The sequence below is a fragment of the Mustela erminea genome, chromosome 10 (assembly GCF_009829155.1).
Source record: "Mustela erminea isolate mMusErm1 chromosome 10, mMusErm1.Pri, whole genome shotgun sequence".
NCBI classification, from domain to species: Eukaryota; Metazoa; Chordata; class Mammalia; order Carnivora; family Mustelidae; genus Mustela; species Mustela erminea.
In genome coordinates, this window is record NC_045623.1 from 98,944,381 (window position 1) to 98,970,206 (window position 25,826).

At 55.9% G+C, this 25,826-nt stretch overlaps 1 protein-coding gene across 1 annotated transcript; it reads right to left on the reverse strand.

The window, feature by feature from the left end:
* Nucleotides 1–816: 816 nt before the first annotated feature.
* Nucleotides 817–16,699, reverse strand: EFHD2 (EF-hand domain family member D2). Its single transcript, XM_032361792.1, has 4 exons — nucleotides 16,392–16,699; nucleotides 4,642–4,789; nucleotides 3,659–3,793; nucleotides 817–2,537 (listed from the first exon to the last, which is right to left on the reverse strand). The coding sequence occupies exons 1-4, from the start codon at nucleotides 16,697–16,699 to the stop codon at nucleotides 2,406–2,408; spliced, it is 723 nt and encodes a 240-aa protein (XP_032217683.1). The 3' UTR covers nucleotides 817–2,405.
* Nucleotides 16,700–25,826: the final 9,127 nt, after the last annotated feature.

Genomic DNA, 25,826 nt, shown 5'->3' on the forward strand with positions numbered 1-25,826 from the left:
AGCGAGCTGTGCTCCCTTCTTTCGCCTGGCAGGTGAGGAAGCCAGTGGTTGCTGCAGTACCACACATGTCCACCTGGGGGCAGCGATGCCCAGCCTAATCCCATACTCCCCGCACCAAAACCCAGGTTGCACCCTGAACCTGCAAACTGCAGGGCTGGGAAGACCCTAGAGACCCTCGCTTTGAACAGACAGGGAGACTGAGACCCAAGAAGAGCCTGATCTGTCCCATGCCACACAGGTAGCACCAGTCCTTCCTCATCGTGCTACCACCCCAGCCTGTCTCGTGTGCGTGGTGGTGGGGGGAGGCTTGAGGGGCCTCTGTATGGGGGAGAATCTTGGGGTGCTCTTGGGTGCATGCATGCACCTAGAATGCCCACAGTGGTGGTACCACTTCCGGGGCATGCCCTCCTCTGAACTTGCCTGGGGTGGGGGTGACTGGATGGGGAAGGGGACGGGCTGCGGGGTAAGGGTCTGGGTCTGTATCCAGTTCCCCACCTGGCTCCGTCTCCCCACAGCGCATGTGCCATGTGCCTTTCTGGGAAACAAAACAGCACCCCCTTATGCGCTGGTCGTGAGGGTTACCTGAGTAAGTATATGTAAAGCACTAACGGCAGCCCCTGGTGATAGGGCGTGGGCATCCCGCTCAACCTCCCCCGTTAGGAAGAGTCTCTCCCCCGGGGCCTCTGACAGGAGGGGGGAGCCACCTGAGCAAGTGCTGCCCCAGCACCGGGTGACCGCGGTCCCCTGCCTCCCTCTCCCCCGCCCCTCCCCTCCCCTCCCCCACCAACCAACAAGAACCACACACACATAAGAATATAGACTTTTATCTTATTTTAGTTAAAAAAAATAATTGTACCACCAAATGAAGAAGTAGCTTTCTTTGGGGGAAGGTGAGAAGGGAGGGGGAAAAAGCAAGAAGCCAAAGAAAGAGAACTTTTTATATTCATCTGTATAAACATATCCGCTAAGGCAACCGCAATCCGGGGCCAAGGCTGCCGCACTGGGGTCAGTACCTCCTAATTTCTGCAGATTCTAAGGCCAAAAAAATAAAACCTCTGCAAATCCAACAGGAGTTTTGTGGACTCTTGGGGCATTTTACTAAAATAAAGAGTTATCAAGTTTAAAAAGCAGTGACGTCATGACACACACGGAAAGTTGCATAACTGTGGCCTCGACGGCCATTCACTTGTTTGGCTGAGTGACGGGCACAGTTTCACGACACGGCAGCGGACACAGACGCGCACACACACGGACACGCACGCACGGAAGAGAGCACACTGGGAGCTGCGTGGGACTAGGCTGGTGGCACAGGCGTGGCCACCGCCCGTCTTCAGATGGGCACAGGGAGGCCTGGGGTCCCCATGCTTCCTCGGCTGGGGGTGTGTGTGTGACGGGACGGGTCCCGTCGCTGGTGACAAGGCGGTGCCCATCACTTGGGGGAAGGATGGCTTGAAGGGGCCCAGAAAGGCCCCTGCTCCCCACCGCCTGGTCCGTGCAAACCACTTAAAGCACTTCTTGGATGCGTCCTGGAGAATGGAACCAGGCGCTGGTTTCCTTCCCATGAAGGGGCCAATCCCCCTCCACCCTGCTCTCTCCAGAGCCCCTGGGACCCCCGGGTGGTTGCAGGGAGACTGGGGAGTGACCTTTCTGCCCCCGGAGCCTTCCCTGCCCATGATCCATGGCACGGCCGGCAGAGTGTGGGCCCGTGAGGTAGATGGGCACAGCTGCCCCTCACCCTTGCCTGGCTGGGTCCCAGAGTGCCAGGGTCTCCATGTGAACATGGGGGACCGGGGCCTGGGTCCCTCTGCCAATACAGAAGCCCCCCTCTCCAACCCCGCCCCCAGCAGAGAGAGGAGGCAGGGCTGGAGGAAAAGTCGTTGGGGATGGGGAGCCCCAGTGCCTTTGCTTAGCCCCTTCCGTCCCGCTCTCCTACAGAGCTGGCGCCTGCCACCTTCTTGCTGTCCGTCCTCCCCCAGTCTGGGAAGCTGCTTGAGGGCCCCAGGGGCTGCGTGGCCTGCAGGTTAAGGGCAGGCATGGAGGGCAGGCGCCCGGAGCAGGGAGGCCCTCAGGGCCAGGGGCTGGGCTCGGAGCAGCTGCAGCGCTCGTGCAGGCAAAGGGGGCGGCCGAGGGTGAGAGACACGCAGGAATCTCCAGGGAGGAGGGCTGGGCCGGGCGAGGAGCCGGCACGGGTGGCCCGGCCTCAGGAAGAGTGGGAGGGAGCAGGGGGACCGGGCCACCTGGGGCGCCCCTCGGCTGGCCCCGTTCACAGACTTGGTAGGTTTTCAGTAGGGTCCCTGCGGACAGAGCCCAGGATTCAGACTTGGCCTCCAGTCCGCCCGCTCCCGCTGGCTGCACCGGGCGCCGGGGCCGGGGCCGGGGCCAAGGGGTCAGGCCACAGCCCCTGGCTACTTGAAGGTGGACTGCAGCTCCTTGAAGGCTGCCTTCCGCTGCTTCATCTCCTCCGCCTGCTTCTTCCTCTCCTCCTGCTCCGCCTTGATCTCCTCCTCAAAGCGGCTGGACACGTTGATGGCCTGGACCTGCAGGGGTGGGGGGGGCAACGGGGGTCAGGGCGGGAGGGGCGTCTGTGCCTCCACCGTGGGCTCTCGGACCCCCGCCCCCTGCCAGCCCACAGTCTCTTGCTACCTCTCTGAGCCTCAGTTTCCCATTCAGAGCCTGCCGCTCTGTAACTGACTCATGGATTCGTTGAAGCGATTGGAAACTAGAACCTACACTTGGTCGCGGCTGACTAGTGGGAGTCCCGGAAGCGGGGGCTTCAATGTTGCTCTTCTTCTTTATTTTAATTTTTAACTTTTATTTATTTACTGTGGGGTGGAAAGCATGAGTTGGAAGGAAGAGCAGAGGGAGAGGGAGAAGCAGACTCCCCGCTGAGCAGGGAGCAGGACACAGGGCTCGATCCCAGGACCCCGAGATCATGACCTGAGCCCAAGGCAGACGCTTAACAGACTGGGCTGCCCAGGCGCCCCTGGAAGTTGCTATTCCTATCTGCTTCCTGTCCTGGGAAGCTCAGATGCAAACAAGTCCCACTGAGGAACCCTGGGACACCCCATCAAGCCCAGAAGCCCAGAGGGAGGAGGGATGTGGCCTTCGGAAACAATGTTCTTAGTCAACATGCAGAGAAGGAGAAACCAGGAAAAGCAGGTGCTCTGGGAGGTCAGAATCCAGGAGCTCTGTGTGTCCCGTCCATCAAGTGCGTGCGGCACTGGAAGGGTGCTGTGCACGTGGGTGCCTGTGGGACCCATCCTCCCTCTGGGTGAGGGCTGGCGTGGTGGGGGTCTCCGAGAGGCCCCTGAGCCCATGCCCCGGTTTCTGGGCCTGCCCTGCCATCTCTGGCGCCCCATTCAAGGACTAGTCCTTTGGGGGTAGTGGTTCTGTGGGCCTGGGAGAGAAAGGGGGAAGCTGGAAGGCACCCCAGCCTGGATGGAAGCGGACAGAAGCCAGGAGCGCTGCGGACCTCGCGCAGTCCAGCCCTCGCATCAGTGCCGCATCTCCGACCCGTGGCCCCAGCAGGGACACGAAGGGTGAGCATGGACCCTGGGGCTAACTCAGGGTCCTGTCCTCCCCCCGGGCACCCTTGCCCTTGAGCCGGGGGGTCAGGGTGCTCCCCACCCCGGGCTCCACACAGCCTCGGGTTCCTCACCTTGGCCTCGAAGAAGCTCTTGGCCCCCTTGACGCCCTCGGTGGAGACATCGATCTCGGAGAGGCGGGCGAGCACGTGCAGCCCGCTGTCTTCCTGCAGCTCCCCAGCCGCCGCCTTGCGGAAAATCAGGAGGAACTGTGGGACGGAGAAAAGCACATTGTCAGGGAGGGACGAGGGGCCTTGGTGTGCCCATCTGTCCAGTGGGAGGCCAGGGGACCCATCTCCCGCTCTCCCAGGATCCGGGGCTACTGCAGGCCCGTGTGCCCACCCTTGGCTCCCAGGCAGGGCCCCAACCGACCTCGTGTCTTTGTTCCCACTGTTCCCCCAGCCAATTTACTGAGTCCCCAAGGTATAGGATTGTGTCCATTTTACAGACTGTGGAAGACTCGGAGACCAGGAAAAAGCCCTGCCCCGAATCTTAGCAGCAGCAAGTGACAGAAGGGGGTCGGAACCCACGTCCTGACTCCACACCATCACGGCCCGCGGCCCGCATCTCCCTCCCTGGATGCGTCCTCCCCACTCCCCTTCTCCCGCCCTGCCTCCTCTAGGCTTCCGGTGAGCTTGGCCAGGGAGGCCACCACTGTCTTTCACCCAAGGCTGCCTGGGGTCCAGTACCATTGTTTGAGGGCTGTGAGCCTCCATTTCCTCCTCCAAGGAACAGGCTTGATCATGGCTCCTGTTCCAGAGTGAGGACGGAGACCCGGAGGCCCCCAGCGCAGAGCCCAGCCCCTCCCAGATGCAGTGCCTGTCACTCCCTCCCTGTCCCCTCATCTGAACATCACAGCACCCTGTCCCTTCACTGTCTAGGCATCTCCCCCTCTACACACCAGGATCCTAGCAGCACAGGGCTTTCCTCTGGATTTCCAAAAGTCCCCCCAGGGCCAAGTATACAGCAGTCACTCAGTAAGTGCTGACCGTGTAAAGGAACACATGTCCCTCCTTCCTCAAGGAGCCTCAGAGTCCCCCGCAGGGAGCAGACTCACCTCCCGGAAGCTGAGCTTGCTGTCCAAGTCCTCATCCACCTCCTTGATCATGTTTTTCAGGCCCAGGTGGGTCTGCGGGGCTCCGAGCTTCTCCATCATCAGCTTCAGCTCCATCAGGTCAATGAAGCCGTCCCGGCCAGCGTCGTATCTGGAGGAGCCAAGGCAGAGGCTGAGGACCTCCTGTCTCCTCCCAGCTCACCGGTCAGAGCACCACGCCGGGGGGGTGGACTGCGAGGCACTGGTCACCCTATTGAAGCTGGAAGGGACCCTGGTCCGGGGGAGGTCCTGAGGTGTGACTGCTGCTTGGTTACCTCTGGTGACGAGGCGCTCCCCACATGGTCTGTGGCCTCTGACACATTGAACAGTGCTAACCTTTGGAGCAGTGTGATGCGTAAGGAAGCTGAAGCCACAGCCTGCCTGGGCTGGATGGGATGGGGACCAGCAGGGACAAAGAACTCATGACACCATGCGGGTATAGGTTGTTGGGGGCGGGGGGCAGCCGATGACTCTGATGTTCTCTCCAGGGCCAGCCTCGCATCCCTACCTGCCCTGCGTCTCCCTGACTCCTGCTGCCACCCAGGAGGGAGACAGAAAACAGCACCTGTCACAGGGCAGGGCCCCGGGAGGGAGGCCCACTTCTGGTTTGCTGGAAGGCGGCCTGGGGTGAGTTCAGGGAACAGTGTTACAGGGCGTGCCTGCTGTGGGGCGGGCGGGCGGGGGGGGGGGGGGGGCGGGGGGCGGGGAGGGTGATATGGCTCTGTGGCTGGAAAGGGCCGGAATGGTGACTTAGGTGATAAAAGTGTGACTGCACATTGCGGGTCCCTTTTCTACCACCAACTGCCCAGCAGACATGGGGGTGTGGGGTAGAGTGTGTGTGTGTGTGTGTGTGTGTGTGTTGTCGTCTAAAGGTCCCTCTCGCTGGCCTCTTTGTGGTCAGAGCTTGGGTCAGAGATGGCCTCGGGGCCTGGTCCCCGCTGGGGAGGTGCTGCTGGTGCAGACCACGTCCCATCAGGACGGATGTGCGCCCTCTTCTCAGGCTAACCCAACACCTGCGCAGACTGCCTCCCGCAGGGAAGGCAGGGGGTGGGAATCCCGCTCTCAGGGCTAAAATGGGCTTTCTGAGCCTGGAGAGGCCTGCGTAGCCCCAGGCCTCACGCCGCCTGGATGAGTGTTGGTGACAACAGAGTGACACAGAGGGGCTGAGCTGCAGAAACCCCTATTGCCCTCTTGGCGCTCCTGTGTAAACACATACCTCGTCTCTGTGCCTTCCTCCGGGCTCCCCAGCTCCCTCCCCCCATCTCAAGCTCTATATAAGCCTCGCACGACCTTGAACAACGAACAGAAACCATTTTTTTGAAATCTGTCTTTATGCTGGGAACCTCACATCATTTATTGTATTTAATCCCTGTAATAACCTTATATAATGGAGGCTCAGAGAGGTTAGGCGACCTGCCCAAGGTCACAGAGCAGTAAAGGAAGAGGGCGGACGCCCAGCTCCCCGGCCTGCACATCTGCTCTGAGCCAGCCTGCTTCCAGGGGTCCTGGTGAGGCCCCAGCACAGAGCTGTCTGCCCTGAGCCGGGAGCAGTTGGCGTGAGGGGTATAAATAGTTCACAGACAAGTCAGTGGTTGGGAGTGACGCAGCACAGGGAGGATGGGGTTCTGGGAACCCTGCAGGGAACATGGTCCTGAAGCCTTTCTCCCCATGGGGCTGGGCTGGGGGGTGGGAGCAGGAGCAGATGGGCCGGAAATCCCTGTGGGCAGTGCTGTGGCTGGGCTGTGAGCCGCCGTGAGAGGGTGTGGTAGCGGGCTCTGGGCCTCGGGAGGGCCAGGCAGGCTCACGATCCCATGCTCCAGGCTCCTCTTCAAGCCGGAGGGGCCCCGTGGGGGGCACGGCAGAGGCCCCTCCTTCTACCTTTGGAGTCTGGGAAGGGGGCTGGGTGGCTGTGGGGTGCCAGGCCCGGTTCTTGCTGGGGCAAGCCATGTGGGCGCTGCCCTTCAGGGAAACCCCACTGCTTTCTGGATGGAGTGAAAGTCATCAATGAACAGGGCTGGAGCAGACCACCTGGGTTCTGGGAGACCCTGCCCCTTGAGTCTCCGGACGAGGTGTGACGGTGACTCTCTCGCAGGGTCACTGCGAGGACTGAGCCAGCTCCTGCACAGGGCGCGCTTAGCCCAGGGCCCGGCACACGGAGCGGACTCCAGCAGTGGCAGAGTGAGGTCCGGCTGCCTCCATGAAGCTCCTACTGTGTGCCAGGCAGTTTGTTCTTTACAGCATCTGTGCGCAGCAATCCTGGGCGGATTATTTCCCCGTGTGACTGTATGTTCCCCCAGGCAACAAGGATGGTAGGGGTGAGGGCACCGGCCCGCTGGCCAGGGACTCCCCCGCATCCCGCGGGTTCCCACACTCTACTCTCCTGTCCCAGCTGCCTCTCCTGAGCCCCAGCTTTATTTACTGCTCACGTGCACGGGTTTCTCCCGCAGCCGGGGGTGGCTTAGTTTCAGAGGAAGTGCACGGATCAAGTGTCCGAACTTGGACAGAGACTTTGGCTCTGTGTTTGTGGGTCTCTGGCAGCTCCTGGACCTGGCCGGGCTGCAGCTTTATGCGCGGCTTGAACCGCTGCCTGCGTCAATCAAAGGTCAATCAATTACCGGGCCTGGGCTCTCTCCCGGGTGGGCTCTGGCCCCCAGGGGGACAATGCAGGGGCTGGTCACAACGCCAGCAGATCAATTGCCACGGGAAGGCGACAGAGGTCAGGAAGAGGCCAGGTGCTGGGGTGGGAGCTGGGTCCCCCAAAGGAGGGACACTGCAGGGGAGAAGGGCTGTTCCCACAAGGCTCCGGGGGAGCAAGCAGCTACGATGTCCCCTGGGCTTGGGGCACTGGATCAGCCAGGTTCCCAGGGGGAACATGGCTGAAGATGACTTTGAAGGTTCTGTGCTCACATCAGGTCTGCTGAGACGGACTGAGGCTCAAACCCCCAATCGGCCACTTGACTGGCTGGCTGGCTGATTCCGGTCAAGTCACCTGACCCCACACACCCCAGCGTCCCCATTTACAGCGTGGAGATCAAAGGACCCATCTCAGGACAGAGGCAAAGGTTCAAAGAGACCAGCCACGTCAGTCCCTAGCACAGAGCCCGGCCCACTTAACGGGCACCCACGGACAATAACGCCAACGGCCATAAAGATAAACAGAAGCACCACATCGCTAGCAACCTTTAGGATTGGAGATTAAATGAGATGATGAACATAAAATGTCTAGTACATAACAGGTGCTTAAAGCCTGCTAATTTCATTGTAATAGAGGCCACTGAGCACTTTCTGTGTGCCAGACATTACGTTAAGTACTTCGCACACAGAACATAAAAATGGTGCTGATAAGAATGATAATGGTAAAAAACACAAGGGCGGGGGTGGGCGAGGTGATCTGTCGCTGCCCCCAGCCTCTCCCCTTCCTCTGAGGCTCCCACTACTTCCCCCGCTAGGCCTAATTCAAAGACCCCCCGACTTGGGGAGGTGGAAAGACAGCAGGACGGAGCCTTCCACTCTCTTGCTGGGCAGAGGAAGTGAGGAGCCTCAGCCCGGACTGCTCTGTCCCTCCTCTCATGGGAAGGAACTCATAAGGGGGGCGGGGGGGTCACCGTGCCACCAGCAGGTGGATGACCGGCCAAAGAGGAGATGCCCCTGGCTGGGGAGACTCTCTCCTCCATCAGCTCTCTCCCTGAGCTGGAGCTGAGGGTTCAGGGGCTCAGAGGGACCCGGAAAAGAGCGTCAGTACACAAGGTCTGTCCTCATGGCCTGGTCTACCTGCTTCATGTTATGTGATGGAAACTGTGGCCCAGAGTAGGCAGCAAACCAGCCTGGGGTCACACAGCCGGCGGACTGCAGGATCCCCAAAGCTGAGACGTTCCTTCTTCCTGCCTGTCTGCTTCCTTCTTTTTCCTGGTCCCATGGAGGGTCCCGAATTCTCCAGCCTGCAGGGCTGGGGCATGCTGGGTTGAGAGCCGGGCCTGGGGCCTGCCTGGGAGGGCCGATGGCACTGGGCAGGAATGGCAACAAAGCTCGCAGGCTGGGAGCTCAGCACTTTTCTCCGGCACTGGAGGGAGGCTGCTGCACCTGGCACGGTGCCCACATTCCTACCCTCCTCCCCCCGAATAGTTCCCGACAGGCAGGGCCCGGCAGCTGCCGCCCCGGATGCCGGTGACAGAGTCCCTCCCATCGAGCCTCGAGAGGGGAGCAGTCCGCCACCACCCAGGCAGCCTTTGCCCCCTTGGGCCCGGCAGGTCCCACCCAGCTGGCGCTCCTCCTCCCCTTGGTTCTGATAACCAGGAGTCACGGGGGCCGGGCAGTAGCCGGGCCCGGCAGCGTGCGGTATCAACACCTTGTCTCGTAACAACATTACCCTCTGTGGCTACTTTTTGCTGAACACTCTGCCAAGTAGACCCAATCAGGCCTTCCCAAGAACCCTCGGGAGCGGGCCTAAATGGCCTCATAGGACAGCTGAGGAGATGGGAGGCTCAGGGAGGAAGTGACTTGGCCGAGGCCGGAGCCGACAAGGACAAAGCCAGGACCCGAACCCAGAGCTGATGAAACACACACACACACTCTAAACTGCTACGCTGTGTCCTGAGGCCCGCAGACCCTGTACGAGTCTCAGGTTGGGAGGGATACTGGAGGCCACTCATTCAGCCATGCGTGAAGGTCAGATCCCCAAGGCAGCTTTCCTGTATGTTTCTGGAATACCTCTGAGCACAGGAGGCTCACTGCTTCACTTAAGGCAGCCCGTGTTGGCTCTGGAACTATTAGAAGGTTGTTCCTTGGGCACGAGCCTCCCTACCCACCTGCCGTGCTGTGGAGTCTGATGGCAGAACGAGTTACTACGGCTGCTGCACAGGGGCAAGCTGGAGGCATGGAGACCCCGATTCTGTCCTCGGGTTCCTATCCCAGGCCTTTGCAGCTGACCCCTCAGCCCATGGGGGTCCAGAAGCAGCTAGAGAGGGTAGTGTTTATGGATCAAGGATCCCGCCAGCCTTACCTGGCTTTGGACTTGACATTCACAGACCTGGTCCTCCCCTCCCCTGTCTCCCCCAGTGGCTCCGAGGCTTCTCTACTCTTTGTCCTATGAACTGGGAAGGCAGGTCCCTTGGGGTAGGAACGTTCTGGACAAGAGAAAAATTCTGGCCTTGTTCGCTGGTGCAGCCAGCGTTGGGCCCTACCCGCCTCCCTCCGCAGGTGGCCACCCACCCCGCACATGCGCTGTAACCATTGGCTGGGCGTGGTGGGCCGGGTCCCACCCCCCAACCCCCAGACTGCCTGACTCATGTGGCGAAAGCCCAGTCGCTGGCCACTTCCTCCAGTTCTATCTGCAGATCGGACGCTGGATCTGTTGCCGTCAGCCACGAAGAGGGTGTGCGTGCATGCGGCTCACGGCTCCCCCACAACTTTGCAGTGAGTCTAAGAATCAAGTGGGAGCCCCCCGTCCCCCCAAGCTGATGGCACTCTGCTGGGGGCTTGTCTGGGCTCAGGACCTCCCCAGCTTGGGTTCAACCGCACGCTGAGCACCAGGCCAGGGGGCACGTCCCCAGGCCTGTGATGTTGGCGACGGGGGTCCCGCCTGCTCTTAATAATACGGATCGTTACAGCGGTGATGGCCAAGAACGTTCACGGAGTGTCTCGTCCAACCTAGTCGTTATTATTAAACCTCATCTTCCCCCCTTACTGCCCAGACGAAGGAACCTGCCTTACCGGAAGGAAGTGTGGGGGGACAGCTGTGGGTGGCCGGCTGCTGCGGACACAAGTGTGAAAAATGCGGATTCGGACCCAGTAGACCCGGGGTGGAGCTGCCTTTCTAACAAGCACCCGGCGCTGCTGTTGCCCTCTTTGGGGCCCTTGGGAGCCCCCAAAGGGACTCCAGGGACTTGGAGTCAGACAGACCCAAGTTCACAGGCTGTCCCTGTCATGTAAGGTCTGTGAGACCCGGGGTTCTCCTTTGCAACAAGAGGGACAGTGAGCTCACAGCGCGCTGTAAAAGGATTAAGTAAGAGATAAAGTGCCCAGGATGGGGTAGAGGCAGACGGCGTCTGGGCCACAGGAGGGTCGTCATGCAGCTCAGGAACCCCAGGCCTGGCTCCCCTCCAACCGCGTCCCGCTGGCCTGAGACTCTCGCTTCTCTGCCGTCCTTGAAAAGCGGAAGGCAGCCAAGGAGAAGGCTGCGCAGCAGGCAGAGGGAGCTCAGCTGCTGGAGGCAGTGGGGACTGTCCCTGCTGAGGTCTTCTGTCTCCTCCTTTCCTTCCTCCTCTGCCTAGGCCAGCCTTGCAAGACGGCCTCCCCAGAGGTGGCGGCGCCCAGTCTCTCACAGCTGGGCCCCCTTGAAGCCAGGCCTCAGACCCAGAGGGTCCAGACCGGAGGGGAAGGCAGGAAGGTGCAAAGCCAAAGGGGAACCAAAAGTCCCCAGGCAGGGGGGCGGAGGGGAGGGGAGAGGTGACTCAGAATCAGAAGGGAAGTAGAAAGAGCAGAAGGGGAGCACTGAGTTTGGGGAAATCCTTCCTCCCCAGGGGTGTGGCATCTCCCCAACCTCTCTGCCCTCCGAGAAGGCTTCCCCTCCTGAGGCTCTGAGAGCCCCACTTCCCCAAGTCCCCCATCCATAAACTCTGTCCTCTCTCGGCCTCTGGAGCTCCCTGCAGGCCAACCTGCCTCTAATCCTGCCGCTTATTATAACCTTCGGACATGACTCAATCTCCTCGAGCCTCAGTTTCTTCATCTGGCCAATGGGGGTGAGGATTTACCCACCTCACTGCGCTGTTGTGGGCAACTAGACCTGGGGGTTCCAGGAAATGAGGCGAGGGCGTGGGGGCAGGGGCCGGTGGAGGAGGGTGTCTGAGCGCGGGACCCTCATGAGCGCCCTGGGTCCTCACGGCGGCGATAAAGGAATGGAAGTTTCCATTTCTAGCCGCATGGGCCCATCCCCTCTACCCCCAGAGACCCCTCTATGCCACTGCTTTTCATGAGACTTTAAGCTTCCCGAGGGCGGGAACTTTCTTCTTCCCTTGATTCTCTAGAACTTGCCCACAGCAGGAACTTAGTATGTGTCGGGTGAATGATTATATGGATGGATTTTATGTTTTTCAAAAGCTTCTATGTTTTTAACAGCCCACGGGCTGGACATGATGGTGGACTCTTTGCCAAGGGCCAGGACTCTTTACAATGAACCCTCAGACCTTTACCAGGGAAGGTCTTCAGCCCAGGGTGAGGCCGCAAAGCTGAGCCCCCTTCCCCGGGGTCTCCCGGCTGCCCCGCGGCGGCTGGGTGCTGGGGTCCCAGTCTGGAATCACCCCGGGAAGCTGTCGCTTGCTCTTTCCTTTTTCCTTGCCACCTGCCTTCCACATAATTAAGTGATAACGAATTCGTTTCCCCATTTTTGTTATTGATCAGAGCCATATATAGCTGCCAACCGGAGTGCCCGTTCAGCAGGAAAAAAGGGGGTTTCTCATGCTGGGTCCCCCAACAGTTGAACCCAAAGCATGAGGTTTTCGCCAGCCAGGCAGCTCCCTAGGGGGTAAGTGGAGGCAGCCAGGGGCTTTGGCGGAGTAGGCCGGGGGATGAGGGGACGGAAGCTTCCCAGGGCTCGCTTCGTGCTGAGTACTCAGTTAAGTACCTCACAGCAGCCCTGTGAGCTGGGTGCTGTAACTCTCCCTGTTTTGGGGTGAGGAACTGAGGCCCAGAAGGTTTAAGGGCCTTGGGATTCAAACCCACAGACTCCAAAGGCCCTGCTCGTAACTACTGTGTCCTCCTGTCTTCCAAGAAGGATGCTGGGGGAGCTGCAGAGGGACAGGGTCTGGGGAGACACGGCGGAGGAGGAGCGAATGGAGAAGGGAGGGCAGAGGTGTCCAGAAGGAGAAGGAAGCCTGCCTCTCTGACGCACGGGGTCATGAGATGCCGTGTCTGAGGCCTCAGCCGGCCAAGCAGGGAACTAGGGCATCTTCCTCAGATTCCCCGGCAGGTTCAGAATTACGTGGCTGCTGACCTCTTGGGCAGGTCTCGACTTACAAAACCCTACAAAGCCTCACACACGTGGCTGCCAGGCCAGAGTTGGGCCCCCTTGAGGCTCTTTGGGGTCACACCATTCCCCCTTTGGCTGGAAGGTTCTAGAGAGAGCCCTGAATGGATGGGCCGAGAGAGGTGGGGGGAGGAGTCAGAAGTGCTGGGGCCGCCTGAGGCCGCCTGGGGAGGGAGGGCTGAGGTTCCGGGGGGGGGGGCAGGCCTCCAAATGCTGGGCACGAAGTCTGAGCTCTATGAGCGCACCACCCCCCACCCCACCCCCGCCCAAGCCCTGCCTGATCAGTCGTACAGACAAGGGCGCTCTGGTTCGGCCACTGAAAACTTCCCTGTGACCCCAAGCAAGTCACCACACCTTTCTGGGTCTCAGTTGCCTTCTCTGTAAGATGGGGAGACGGGCTGGAGGTCTCTCCCGGCTGGAAGGGGCGCGTCTGGATGCCAAGGTCAGGGACGGCGGGCAGCCTGTCTTGCCTCCCTCAATCCCCTTGATTTTCCTTCTACCTCCCTCCTCAGGAAGGATCTGCTGACAGACACTGAATGGATGAACCAGAAGACCCTGGAAGGCAGCCTGTCATCCCCAAGGGTTCAGGACCCCTCAGAAACAAGGCGGCCATTCCTAAGTACAACCTGCTCATTTTATAGATGGGAATTAATTACTAAATAATTCAGGGGCAGAGGCAGGACTGAGGGGCAGGCTTTGTAGCTCCCACCTTCCAAGGCAGGCCAGCTCCCAGCTCCCTCGGCCCTCCCTGTCTCTCGTGCTCTGCTGGGGAGAATGGCTTCCCGGAGGGCTGGGCGCCCCTCCTCCCTGCGGGAGACGGAGCCCCGGAGCCCTGGGTGGAAGTCCGTCAGCAGGGCCCCGCTTGGACCCAGGAGGTGGCAGCCCCATTAGGACAGCAGAAGCAGAACAGGGTTTTGTCCTCCCAAGAGGCTGTGTGTTGGCTGTTCGCAGCCGGGGCTCGGCTGGGTTCGGCTTGGCTGGCACAGTGAAGCCTTGTTTCCTTGAATACAAAACCTGCCCCTTTCTGTCCTCGCCAGGGCCCCGGCGGGCGGCACTTCCTTCCCTAGAAGTCCAGCTCCCCGGCTCCTTCCTGCCCCCTACGCCACCCCTTCCAAGGCAGCAGCCGCTGTAGTGCCAAGAGGTGGCCCGCAGGGGTGTCCGAAGGGGTTTGGCTCCCCCCAAACTTCACCGGAGTAAACCCTGTCAAACCAACACCCCAAACAGCCTCCCTAGAAGGTGAATGTTCCCGTAAATGCAGCTTCCAGGCCATTCCTCTGGTCACACGCCCCTTCTGATCAAGCTGCGGCCCCCCAAGTCCCTACTCATTCGGGGTGCCTGCGTTCTCCCAAACAGCTCTATCGTTTTTTGTTGTTGTTGTTGTTGTTTTGGCTGGGTGTAGCAATGCCGCGGAAGCCCAGGAGAAGGAGGATTCTGGCAGAAAGACACAGGCCATTGGCGGGTCTGTGAGGTGGGAAATCAGCCGTGAACACAGAAGGGGGTGTTGAACGAGTGCGTCTTCCCACGTGGAAGCAAGTGTCTGTGACGGCTTTTGGAGTCACAGACCCGAGTTCAGATCCCGGCTCCATGGTTTCCTAGCTATGTGGTCTTGGAGGGTTAAATTTAACCTCTCTGTGCCCAGACCGCCTAACTGTACAATGGTGATGGTGAGAGTTCTACGTCATAGGGATGCTGGGTGGAATCCAGGAGCTCCTTAGCACCTAGATATCATCAGTGCCTGGACTCTATCAATCACTGATGCATTTGAACAATCTCCCCAGCATTGCCTCCCCCACTCCAGGGTGTGTGGGGGGGAAGGGCAGACTCTACAAGGAAGTTCCAGATGGTGAAGCTGTCTCTACCTAGCCCTGGGCTCAAGAAGCTTTCCATTTCCCATCAGTCTGGGCTGGAATCCTAGAAATCCTGCTCTCCCAAGGGTGACAGTCTTTGGTGGGGAAAGAAACTTTACAACTCCCAACAAAGACCCTGGAGCCAAAGAGGCAAACTCCTCAGGGCCTAGGGACTTCCACACAGTGGCGCAGAGGAGGGTTAAGGACTCAGTTTCCCCCCAGGCTGACCCTTGGAAAAGTATGGGGCTCCCAGCCGTCCAGGTCTGGGAAACAAAACCTTCTTCCCCTGTGTGGGGGCCGCAGGCAGAAGCAGCAGTGACAAGAAGTGGGGAAAAGCCTTTCTCAAGCTGTGGGGTTGCAAAACACCCCCTTCCTGGGCTTCCTGATTGTTGCTTGGGTACACAGCCCCATCCTGCCCTGTCCTCATGCCTCAGCCAAGGTGGGTCAGCACCTCTCCACTCAGACCACACCCCTGGGCTGTTCCCCCTTCAGGGGCCAGGGGCAAGGGCATGGGCAACAAGAGGTGGGGAGGGGTACCACAGGGAAGGAGGCTGTGAGCTTTAACATCCCACCCCCCAGCCTGCCCCCTGCACAACCGTGGTTGTGAAGAGTTTGGTTGTCCATCGCAGTCACAACTTGGTGGACTCAGGGATGGACACGAAGGGGACCATTTAGTCCCCATCACAGAGATTTTAAAGGTTTTTGGCAAGGGTGGGTGGGGAGGGCTGAGCCACAGGCCTGGGGGTGTCTGTCCAGCCTGCTAAGACACAGTATATGGAATTGCACAGAGGAAAAGGTAGGGGTGAGAGCAACCAGGCAGATCAGATAGGGAGGTGTGGGGTGTCGGAATCCCGTGTGGGAGGAAAGGGGGAACATGGTGGGGGTCGGCAGGGACTGCAAATCTACTGGCACGGGGGGGGGGGCAGTTAGGGCAAGAGGAGGGAGGAACAGTGTGTGGAGGGAGAAGGGGAGCCCTGAAGGGGCCACGGGTGGTATATACCGTCGGGGGGGGGGGGCAGGGTAGAGGGATCTCTCCCTAAGGAGACCACCGGAGGGTCAAGGATTGGGGACCTGGCTAGCAGAGTGGGTAGGGGTAGGGGTAGGGGTGGCAGGGTCTGGAGGGTCTTTGACCACAGTTTGCTAGCAGATGCTGAATAACTGAAGGGGAAGGGGGGGGGGGTCTTTGCCCAGAACCTATGTTGAGGGGAATGTGAGATAAGCAGAGGAAATGAAAGGATCCTAATAAAAAGAATGGGTACAGCAAAGGGTACAGGGAATGGTAACCTTTGTTGAGGCGCTGGGGGTGTGTGTGTGGATGTTTATGACCAGGGTGTTTGGGTGGGGGTGGGGAATTCGAGTAGCTAGGGAGAGGGAAAGGGAGGCCCCGGGGTCCTCAAATCTCAGGGTGCGTGGGTGTCTGGTGGGTGGTGGGGGAAGCTTCACTAACACAGGGATCCGAGGCCAGAGCCCCGGAATCTTCAGACTCATGCGTATGGTGGTAGTGGGGGCTCGAGGGGCCTCGGGGTTACCTGGAGGGGCCGCGCGGTCCTCCACACCGAGAGTGCGCGCGTACGGTGTACGGGGGGGGGGGGCCGTCACCGTGAGGTGGGGTCGCGTGTCAGGGGCTCGGGGTTGCCAGACTCACACGCGTGGTGGGGAGGAGGTCCTCAAGCCTCGTGATTAAATGAAAGGGGCCGAGGGGTCGCCCACCCCCTTGGTGTGTGGGGGTTCAGGGGCGCACGGCTGGCGGCAGGGGTCCCGGGCGGCGCGGGGTTCGGAGGTTCGGGGGTTGGGGCCCGAGGCCGGCGCGCGGGGTGGGTGGGGGGCCGGGTCGGGCGGGCACTCACTGCTTGAACATCTTCTCCATGTCCTTGATCTGCTTCCTGGAGAACTCCTTGAACTCGGTGTAGGGGTTGAAGACGCGGCGGCTGGGCGACTGGGGCTCGCCGATGCCCTGGTTGAGGTCGGCGCGCCGCAGCAGCTTGGCGCTCAGCTCGCAGTCCGCGCTGCCCAGCGCCTCGGCCGCCTCGTCGGGCGCCCCGGCCGCCGCCGCCGCCGCCCCGTTCAGCCCGGGCTGCTCCGGGGCCTCGGCGCCGCCCTCGTCCTCCATCTGCAGCCGCCGGTTCAGCTTGCTGGCCAGCTCGTCCGTGGCCATGGTGGCCCGCGCGGCGCTCGCCTGAGCTCGGCCCCTGCTCGCCGCGCGCCCGCACCGCCCGCGTCTGGCCGCGCTCTTCCTCTTCCTGACACTCCCCGGCGCCAGGCACCGCCCCCGGGGGTGGGGCTTAGACCCGGCGCGGGGCCCGCCCACTGCCCGTCTCCGCCCCCGCGCCCGTGCGGATGCCTGCCCGGCGCGGCCGGGGAGCCCTGGGGTTCCGCCGCTCGGGCTCTAGGGCGCGGGTGGGAGGCGCCCACCACGCCGTCATCCGCCGCCGTAGGGCTGGGGGCCCCGTTAAAAATCCAACCCCTCCTCCGTGCTCGCTGTGGCCGCTGAGCGGCAGAGGTCGGGCTAGGGGTCGGGGACCCGGGCGGGAAGCAAGGGGATCCATCCCTTCAGTTTGGGTGTGGGTCAGGGCATCCGAGGGACGCCGCCTCCAACCTCTTCTCTGGAATCCCCACGCGAGGAGTCGTAATCCTGAGTCTGTGACAACCTGTCGGTTGCCATGGAGACGACTCGATGTTCACCGGCCTTCTCAATGAGGGTTGCAGGGGTATGAAGGTGGATCCGGTGAGCGGCACCCGCCCCCCGCCCCCCTGTTTAGATCTCACTGCGGCTGAAGCCGCAGCAGCTTTTGGAAAGGGCTGGACCTGCGGTTGCGAGGGAGATGGGGCGGGGCCTCAGCTCAGACCGATCTCGGTTCGGATACGGGAAGAGCTGAAGTGGGGAAGGGGCTTGTCCTCACCCCTGGGCCAGCGCATCATATGAATGACTTGGCAGAATAGCTGCTGGGCCACGGCTGTCCCCTGAGACTCTGCCTTAGGGGAACTGGCAGGGAGCTTTGATGCTGTCATTTCGGCGAGGGCCCCAGGGGAGAGAGATCCTTTCCAAGGCCCCATGGAATCCGGCTTCGGGAAGAGGCCCGAGAGGGTTTCTCTCTGTGGTCTGGTGTGTCACCTTTACACTGCAAAGCTGTGGACCTCCAATATCACAACCACTGTTGGGGAGGGGGAGGGCTGGCGGATAATACAGATTCCTAGGCCCGCATCCAGACAGATCTCTGCATGGGCCTCAGAAACCTGCATTTTAACAAGCACCCAGATCTCTGCATGGGCCTCAGAAACCTGCATTTTAACAAGCACCCTGCATTTTAACTGCTTCCTGAAGTTTGAGTCTCTAATCCAGACGGAGGACTGCGCTTTGTGCTTATTCTCTAAAATGTTAGGACAATGCTGAGGCTCTTATGCAGAAACTGCTCTCACCCGTTCTTGCAGAGAAAAGGCGGATGCCGGGCTTAAAATCCCTTGGTCTGAGGCAGAGAGCGCTTGAGAATGTAAAGCCAGCAAGCTGTTACAGACTGATTTGCATAGAGCAGGATCCTCATTGGTATTTGTCCGTTTGCTATAGTTCAAGAAAATTGTTAAATTAATTTAAAACGTATTTTAAAAGGAATGAAATGGAGGGGAAAAAAACACTTTAGGTTTCGGAAAATGTGATGTTTTCGTTAACTTATTTTTGAGAGTGTTTTTGAGTCTAATAAAGATGTTCGGCTTAAATGGCATGATTTTTTTTTTTTTAACCTCAGAATTAAGTTTCTGTTTGTCTTGGGCAGTTTGGTTCAGCTAGTTGCAAAAGGCTGGTGTCTGTATCACGCATATGTGGTCTTGAAGGACCCAAGAGAAGTAAAATAGTCTGTTTTTTTATTGAATGCAAAAGACTAGGGATGGGGTGTAGATGGAAACTTTAAAAATTCTGTCTGCCAGGGATGTCTGGGTGGCTCAGTTGGTGAAGCTCCCCACACTTGATTTGGGCTGAGGTCATGATCTTGGGGTCATGGGATTGAACCCTGCATCGGGCCCCACGCTGAGCATGGAGTTGGCTTGTCCTACTTTTAAAGATCTGGTGAACCTCAACCTGCCCCAACCTACGATTTAGAATGTGCCTGCGTGAAATAGGGCTGCCTTCATTATGTTTTGGATCTCCTTGATGTGGGAGCAAACTTTTAATAGTAATGAGATTATGTGGGGGTTTGCCTTCTTAAAAAACAACTTTCCATATATGTGAAAACCAGATACGGTTTTGGTTTGCATTATTCAGGTGGGCTGTGTCTATCAAACTCCCCGGTTACTTACCCCTTTGGCTGATGCGGGCACAGCACTCAGGAGGCTGGGGAGGTTCCATGACACAGTTGGGGAATCCTGGTTCACCTATTGCATCTTATTATTTTTTTTAAGATTTTATTTATTTTATTGGAGAAAGAGAGAGAGCATAAGCATGGGGAGAAGCAGGGTCCCTGCTGAGCAGGGAGCCCACCATGGGACTGGATCCCGGGACCCCAGGGATCATGACTTGAGCTGAAGGCTGATGCTTAAGGCCAACACTTAACCAACTGAGCCACCCAGGCAACACACCTATTGCATCTTCTAGAAGGGGAACAGATTGCCCAATTCTTGTTGCTGGGTTATACTCAGGCAGAGCTCAGGAAATGCTGCCCTCATGGATGAGCCCTTTTAACACTTCTTGGGCTGATTTTCTCACAGGTTCTTGGGGTTTAAGACAGGATGAGAGCCCATGACGCTCCGTTCTCTGCCTCTATTTCTGGGCCCTGCCTGTAGACATAGCTGTCGATCTGCTAACCCCTGGGATGCATGCCGGGGGCTGTCTTTTACTTGAACTTGTTCCTGGCTGCTGGACTTGAGGAAAGGAACCTATTCAGAAGTGAAGCAGGGCAGGAGGAGAGGCGGGGATAGCCCATGAGCCCTGATGGTGAACCTTCCAGGAACAGTTGCCAGGAACAGTTGCCTGTTGGTTAGGGGGAATTCTTTCTTTCTTTCTTTCTTTTTTTTTTTTTCAAGAGGAACACTTAACATTTCTTTCTTTTTTTTTTTTTTAAGATTTTATTTATTTATTTGACAGACAGAGATCACAAGTAGGCAGAGCAGCAGGCAGAGAGAGAGGAGGAAGCAGGCTCCCTGCTGAGCAGAGAGCCCCATGTGGGGCTCTAACCCAGGACCTTGAGATCATGACCTGAGCCCAAGACAGAGGCTTTAACCCGCTGAGCCACCCAGGTGCCCCAGGGGGAATCATTTCTGAATGACTCTGAATACTGTGCCCCAAGCATGGATTTGGGCAGAAGGAAACAATCTGGACTGGTTACATATTACAGCATTTGGTCATGTGGAAAGAATGATCTTCAGGAAAAATCACACCCTCCGCAAAGGATTTTTACAGAGGCATGGTGAGCCAGAGCCAACTCTGACAATATTCCAGCGGCAAGGGAGTGAGGCAGACTTAGTCACCATTGACTTATGTTTCTCTTCTTCCTCCCACAGAGACTTGTGTAACTATCTCTCGGGGAGGGGCCCAGTAATATTAAGAAAAACAACAGCACTTGGAAGAAGAGTGGGGGAGAAATGGGAAAGGGTTGGGAGGATCTTTTGGGTTTGGGGGGCCAGTATGGAGTGGACAAGGAGAGGCCTTCCAGAGCCTCGCAGAGCTGGGTGGTCCCTGAAGCCTGAGATGCTGGGGAGGAATTAGGGAGGCTGTCAGAGATAACGCTGACTCATAAACCGCACCACTCACTTAGCACTTTATAAATACCTGCGTACTAATTAATCATCACAAACGCTCCAAAAGCATCAGGAAACCCTTGATGGATTGAGAAAGATACACTGAGGTCAAGGTTCAGGAACAGCCCAAATACTCATTTGAGTGATTGGGAGGAGTGAGGGCAGGGAATGGGGTCACAGCCTGGTTGGTCTCAGGGGCTCTCTTACCTCCTACAAAGTCTGGAAGCTGTATACAGGACACACTGTGGGGTCGGGACTGGGAGGGCATTTGAAACAGGTGCTCCCGGGGCTGTGGAGGACAGGGGCATCGGACACCAGCTGTGGGTAGACCCATTTGTAGGTCATTAGGACCCAACCTGTCTATCTGTAGAGCTCTCTTTTTGTGGTTATCTCAGATGTGATCGATCTATTTGAAAACCAAGATCGTCTTTCAGAATAGTTACGGATGCCCAGCTGCGCAGGCTGGGAAAAAACACACAAACAAACGGAACAGGTTTCCTGCTTCTGTGAAACCCCAGGCAGTTCAGTGTCCACCTTGAACACCGGACAGGCCTTCGTGTTAACCCTATTTCAAACTCTCAAAATATGCGTGTGTGTTTTGTGGCTTATACTCTGGCAATGCTGCAAGCCTAGTGTCCTCCTGGACCCTTCTCAAAGATGGTAATTGTATGGGCTGCTGATTTTGACTTTCATCCTACTTTGGTGAAAACTTTGTGAATCTGCATCCAGGCAGCCAAGATGTATTTATCATGTATTTTGGGAATGGGGCTCTGGTCCTGGACTTCTTCTGGTCAAGGGCTAAGACGGAGGGGCGGGAGGAGCAGCACTAGCCAGTTTGAGATTTGCTGGACCCCATGCTGGGGGACAGAGAAAGGACAGCTGTCATAGCTAGTCTGTAGCACTTACTACCAACGCTGGGACTCAGCACTTACTACAACCCAGTGAAGCTCTTCATAAAATATCGAAAACCCCTTTTCCCCTTCCTACTCCTGAGACAACTTCCTGGAGGAAAGGACCTGTCTGTCCGGGTCCACTTTGGCTCCTTAGTACCCAGGGTTGTCTGGGGTCCAAGGTACTGCTGGAGAAATCCTTGTGGAATGAATGCATGATGGTCTGCGCTGCCCAAGGGCTCGGGATGGACTAGGTATTTTCTCAGTGGCCCCTCTTGAGCATCTGGTGGCCCATTTTTAGGTCTCAAGGTCACTGCCAAGAAAGAGAAGCTGCTAAAATGACACCTCTTTGCACCGACATGACTCAACACAGAAGTTAACAGGAGCTCTTAAAAACAAGGCTCTCGAGTGTCTGTCCCCTACTCTGCTGAGGACAGCATCAGCGGTATCAGATAGGAATTGGGGCCAGGCGACCTGCTGGTCCTTGGGCATCAGTGTGGCTTGGAGGTCATTTAGCAGGTCTCTGCTCAGCAGACAAGGTGGAAGAAACAAATTGGAAGGGACTGATCAGCACGGCGTGGGACCACTGTAGGGACACCGAGGATTTGGGAAACTGGGGAGGGGAATTGTGAAGTTAGCACCGTGCAAAGGAAAGCTGGCAACGGCAACTGAGAGAGAGAGAGAGAGAGAGCACAGTAGTTAGGGCAGGGACACCAGACCTAAGATATCAACTGAGGGAAGCAGGCGAGTCAAGAAGGGGCCGGGAAACCCAGACGCCTGGAGCAAGGGATGTGTCCTGAACATGTGGTTCTTTCAGTTTCGGTCCTGCAGAAGGCAGGCTTTCTGGCCTCACCAGCAAAACTCCTTTCTATCTAGCTGCAGGGTACTGGTGGCGAAAGGTGATGTGGTTTTGCCTTTAGGAACTGGGTTTGAAAATCCCAGTGAGGTGACCTTGGGTAAGTTACTTTACCCTTCTAGCCTCCCTTGTTCTGTCTGTAAAATGACAGGAAATATCTCCTCCCACGGTCCTTGAGACGATAAAAGGAGAAAATTTGTGTAAAGTGTTTAGTGTTGTGCGTGGTGCATAGCAAAGCTCAAAATGCTTTCCGTGATGGTGATGATGATGGTGTGACTTCCTGGGAGCCAGGTGGCAGGCAATAGCCGTGCAGATCTTAATAATCTGGTGTCGGTGAGCGTTTAACAGAGGGACTAGCAAATCTGGCCCACTGACACTTTTCCCTTAAAGATTTTATTTAGCATACGGCGCTGGATCTCATGACCCTGAAATTCGGACCTGAGCCACAATCAAGAGTCGGATGTTTGACTGACATCAAGGCGCCCCACCACTGTCATTATAAATAAAGTTTTATTAAGACACAGCCACGCTCATTTCTTTAGATATTATGCTACAGTGCCAGACTTGAGTAGCGGTGACAGAGATCCCATGGTCCCTGAGGTGAGGTGAATGAATGGCTCTTTATAAGAAAATGGTTTTTACTCTCTGGCCCTTTGTAGAAAAAGTGTGCCAATCCTATCCTCATCGAGTCGTAAATAACCAGCTGGCTTCTGGATTTCCCAGAGGAAAGTGATCCAGTAGAGAAGTTAAGAGTAAGAAGTCTGAGTTCTGGCGCTCTTGCTCGTGGGCAAGTTCCTTACCTACTCATCGCTTTCACAGGTGCAGCAGGAGTGATACACAGAGTGAGGGCGAAGTAGGATCGTGTCTGGACTGTGCTTGGCATAGTGGGTATTTGATGTTTGGCAAGGACACTATAAAAAGTTTGCTATTATTAACTATCAAACTTCAACCGTTGAGAGGGACAAAGAAACTTCCAGAAGAGGGTCACTGCTGCACGCAGCGCTCTCTACAGAATGCCCAGCAGTAATCCCTTAGAAAGCCCAAAAGGCGGATGTGAGCATCAAAGGTGAACTCTCCCACGCAACATACCCAGTGAATTAATGAATCCAGCTCCTTTCCAGGAGAGCAGCAGATCGGAACATGAAAGCGGAGCAGAGGTCAAGGCCATGAGGTCCAGCACAGTATCATTAGTCTTTGGCACATAGTAGGTATCTGGTATTTGTTGCCTGAATGAATGGCTGGTTCATTCATGGTTCATTATGGTTCAAACCATAAAAGTGATTTTTCAGTCAGAAAGAGAAATTAAGAAAACAAACCATTTATAACTGCAGCAAAAACAATAAAATACCTAGGAATACACGTAACCAAAGAAGTGAGAGACCTATATTCTGAAAACTATAAAACACCAAAGAAAGAAATTGAAGATGACGCAAAGCTATTCCATGCTCACGGACGGGAAGAACACATATTGTTAAAATGTCCGTGTTTCCCAAAACACTCTACAGATTCGATGCAGTCCCTATCAAAATACCAACAGCATTTTTCACAAAACTAGGACAAATAATACTAAAATTTTCATGGAACCATAGAAGACCCCTAAAAGCCAAAGCAATCTTAAGAAAAATAAAGCTAGAGGTAACCCAATCCCAGATTTCAGACCATATTACAAAGCTGTAGTAATCAAAACAGTGTGTTGCTGGCACAAAAAACAGACCCATAATCAACAGAATAGACTAGACTAGAGAGCCCAGAAATAAATCCACAATTAAGTGGTCAATTGATCTATGTCAAAAAAAGCAAGAATATCCAAAGGGAAAAGATAGTCTCTTCAATAAATGGTGCTGGGAAAACCAGACAGCTGCACGCCAAAGAATGAAACTGGACCACCATTTAACACCTGACACAAAAGTAACTCAAAATGAAATAAAGACCTAAATGTGAGACCTGAAACCATAAAAATCTTAGAAGAGGGCACAGCCAATAATTTCTCTGACATCTGCCATAGTAACATCTTTCTAGATACATCTCCAGAGGCAAGGAAACAGAAGCAAAAGTGAATTATTGGGACTACATCAAAATAAAAAGCTTCTGCACAGTGGAGGAACCAATCAACAGAACAAAAAGGCAACCTACTGGTTGGGAAAAGATATTTGCAAACGACCCATCATTTAAAGGGTTAGTATCCAAAATATGTAAAGAATTCATACAACTCAACACCAACCAACCAACCAACAAACAAAAAACCCTATCAAATTAAAAAATGCAGAGGACCCGAGCAGACATTTTTCCAAAGAAGACATAGAGTTGACTAACAGACTCTTAAAAAGGTGCTCAACATCACTCATCCGCAGGAAAATGCAAATCAAAACCAAAATGAGATATCACTTGACACCTGTTTGAATGAATAAAATAAAAAAAGATAAGAAATGATAAATACTGGTGAGGAGGAAAAGGAACCTTGGTACGCCGTTGGTGAGAATGCAAACTGGTGCAGCTGCTGTGGAAAACAGTAAAATACAAAAATTCCACTACTGAGTACCTACCCCAAGGAAATGAAAACACTAGTTCAAAAAAATATTAGTACTCCTATGTTTATCGCAGCATTATTTACAATAGCTGAGATATAGAAGCCACCTAAGTGTCCATCAATAGACAAATGGATAAGGAAGATGTGGTATGTGTATAAACAATGGAATATTATGCAGCCGTGAAAAGGATGAGACCATGCCGTTTGAGACAACATGGATGGACCTAGAGGGTATTATGCTAAGTGAAATAAGTCAGACTGAGAAAGAAAAAAAAACCCATATGATTTCACTCAATAGTGGAGCCTAAAAACAAACAAATGAATAAAAAAAACAAAACCCTCAAATAAACACAGAACCCCCCCCCAAAGAAAACAAAAAAAGCAGAATCAGCCTTATAAATACAGAGAACAAGCTGACGGTTGGCAGAGGGAAGTGGGTGGGAGGTTGAACAAGATGGCGGAAGGGGAGTGAGAGATCCAGGCATCCACTTATGGACTGGATAAGTCGTGGGAATAAAAGGCACAGCATAGGGAGTACAGTCACTGATAAGGTAATAGTGACGTATGGCGACAGGTGGCGGCTACACTTGCAGCAAACACAGGCATAATGGATAGACCTGTCACATCAGTATGTTGTACACCTGAGATTGATCTAACATGATGTGCCAGCTATACTAAAAAAATGTGATTCATCAGCCAAAGGTCACCTCTGAGTTCTATGATGATAGACCAGAGTCAGCCAGAAGATTAAAATTTCTGCCTCCGTTATCTTAGGGTCTTAGGAATGAAGTCATGTGCTACAGAGGAGAGGACATTCAAAAACAGGAGCTTTCAAAGTCTTCCTGCCACAGGGTGCAGGCAGAGGCGTTGTGGTGGGTTCCTGGGGAGCAAAAGGCTTAAAAACAAAACCAGGCATGTAAGGCCACGAATTAGCCCCCAAAAACCTGGGACACTGAGCACACGGGTGCAGGCAGCACATCTTGATGGGAATGAGGCCAAGGCTGCCTTCACCCTGTGCCCCACCTCCTGCTTCAGGACAGCCTCAGCTCAAAGAGGAATTCATTAGCATTAGCAGGTTTTGGGTTTCCTCTCATCGTTAGTGTATTGCTTTCATTCCTAAGACCCAGAAAAATTGGAAACCACTCTGGCTTACCAGGAGCACACTTGGGAATGCAGATCTGGAAGCTATTTTTTTCTGCAGACACTCATGACTCTGGTTTTCACAACAGCAGGCATTGGCGTCTGTGCCAAGCTGCTAGAGAAGGGCATCTTATCTGCAAAGTCA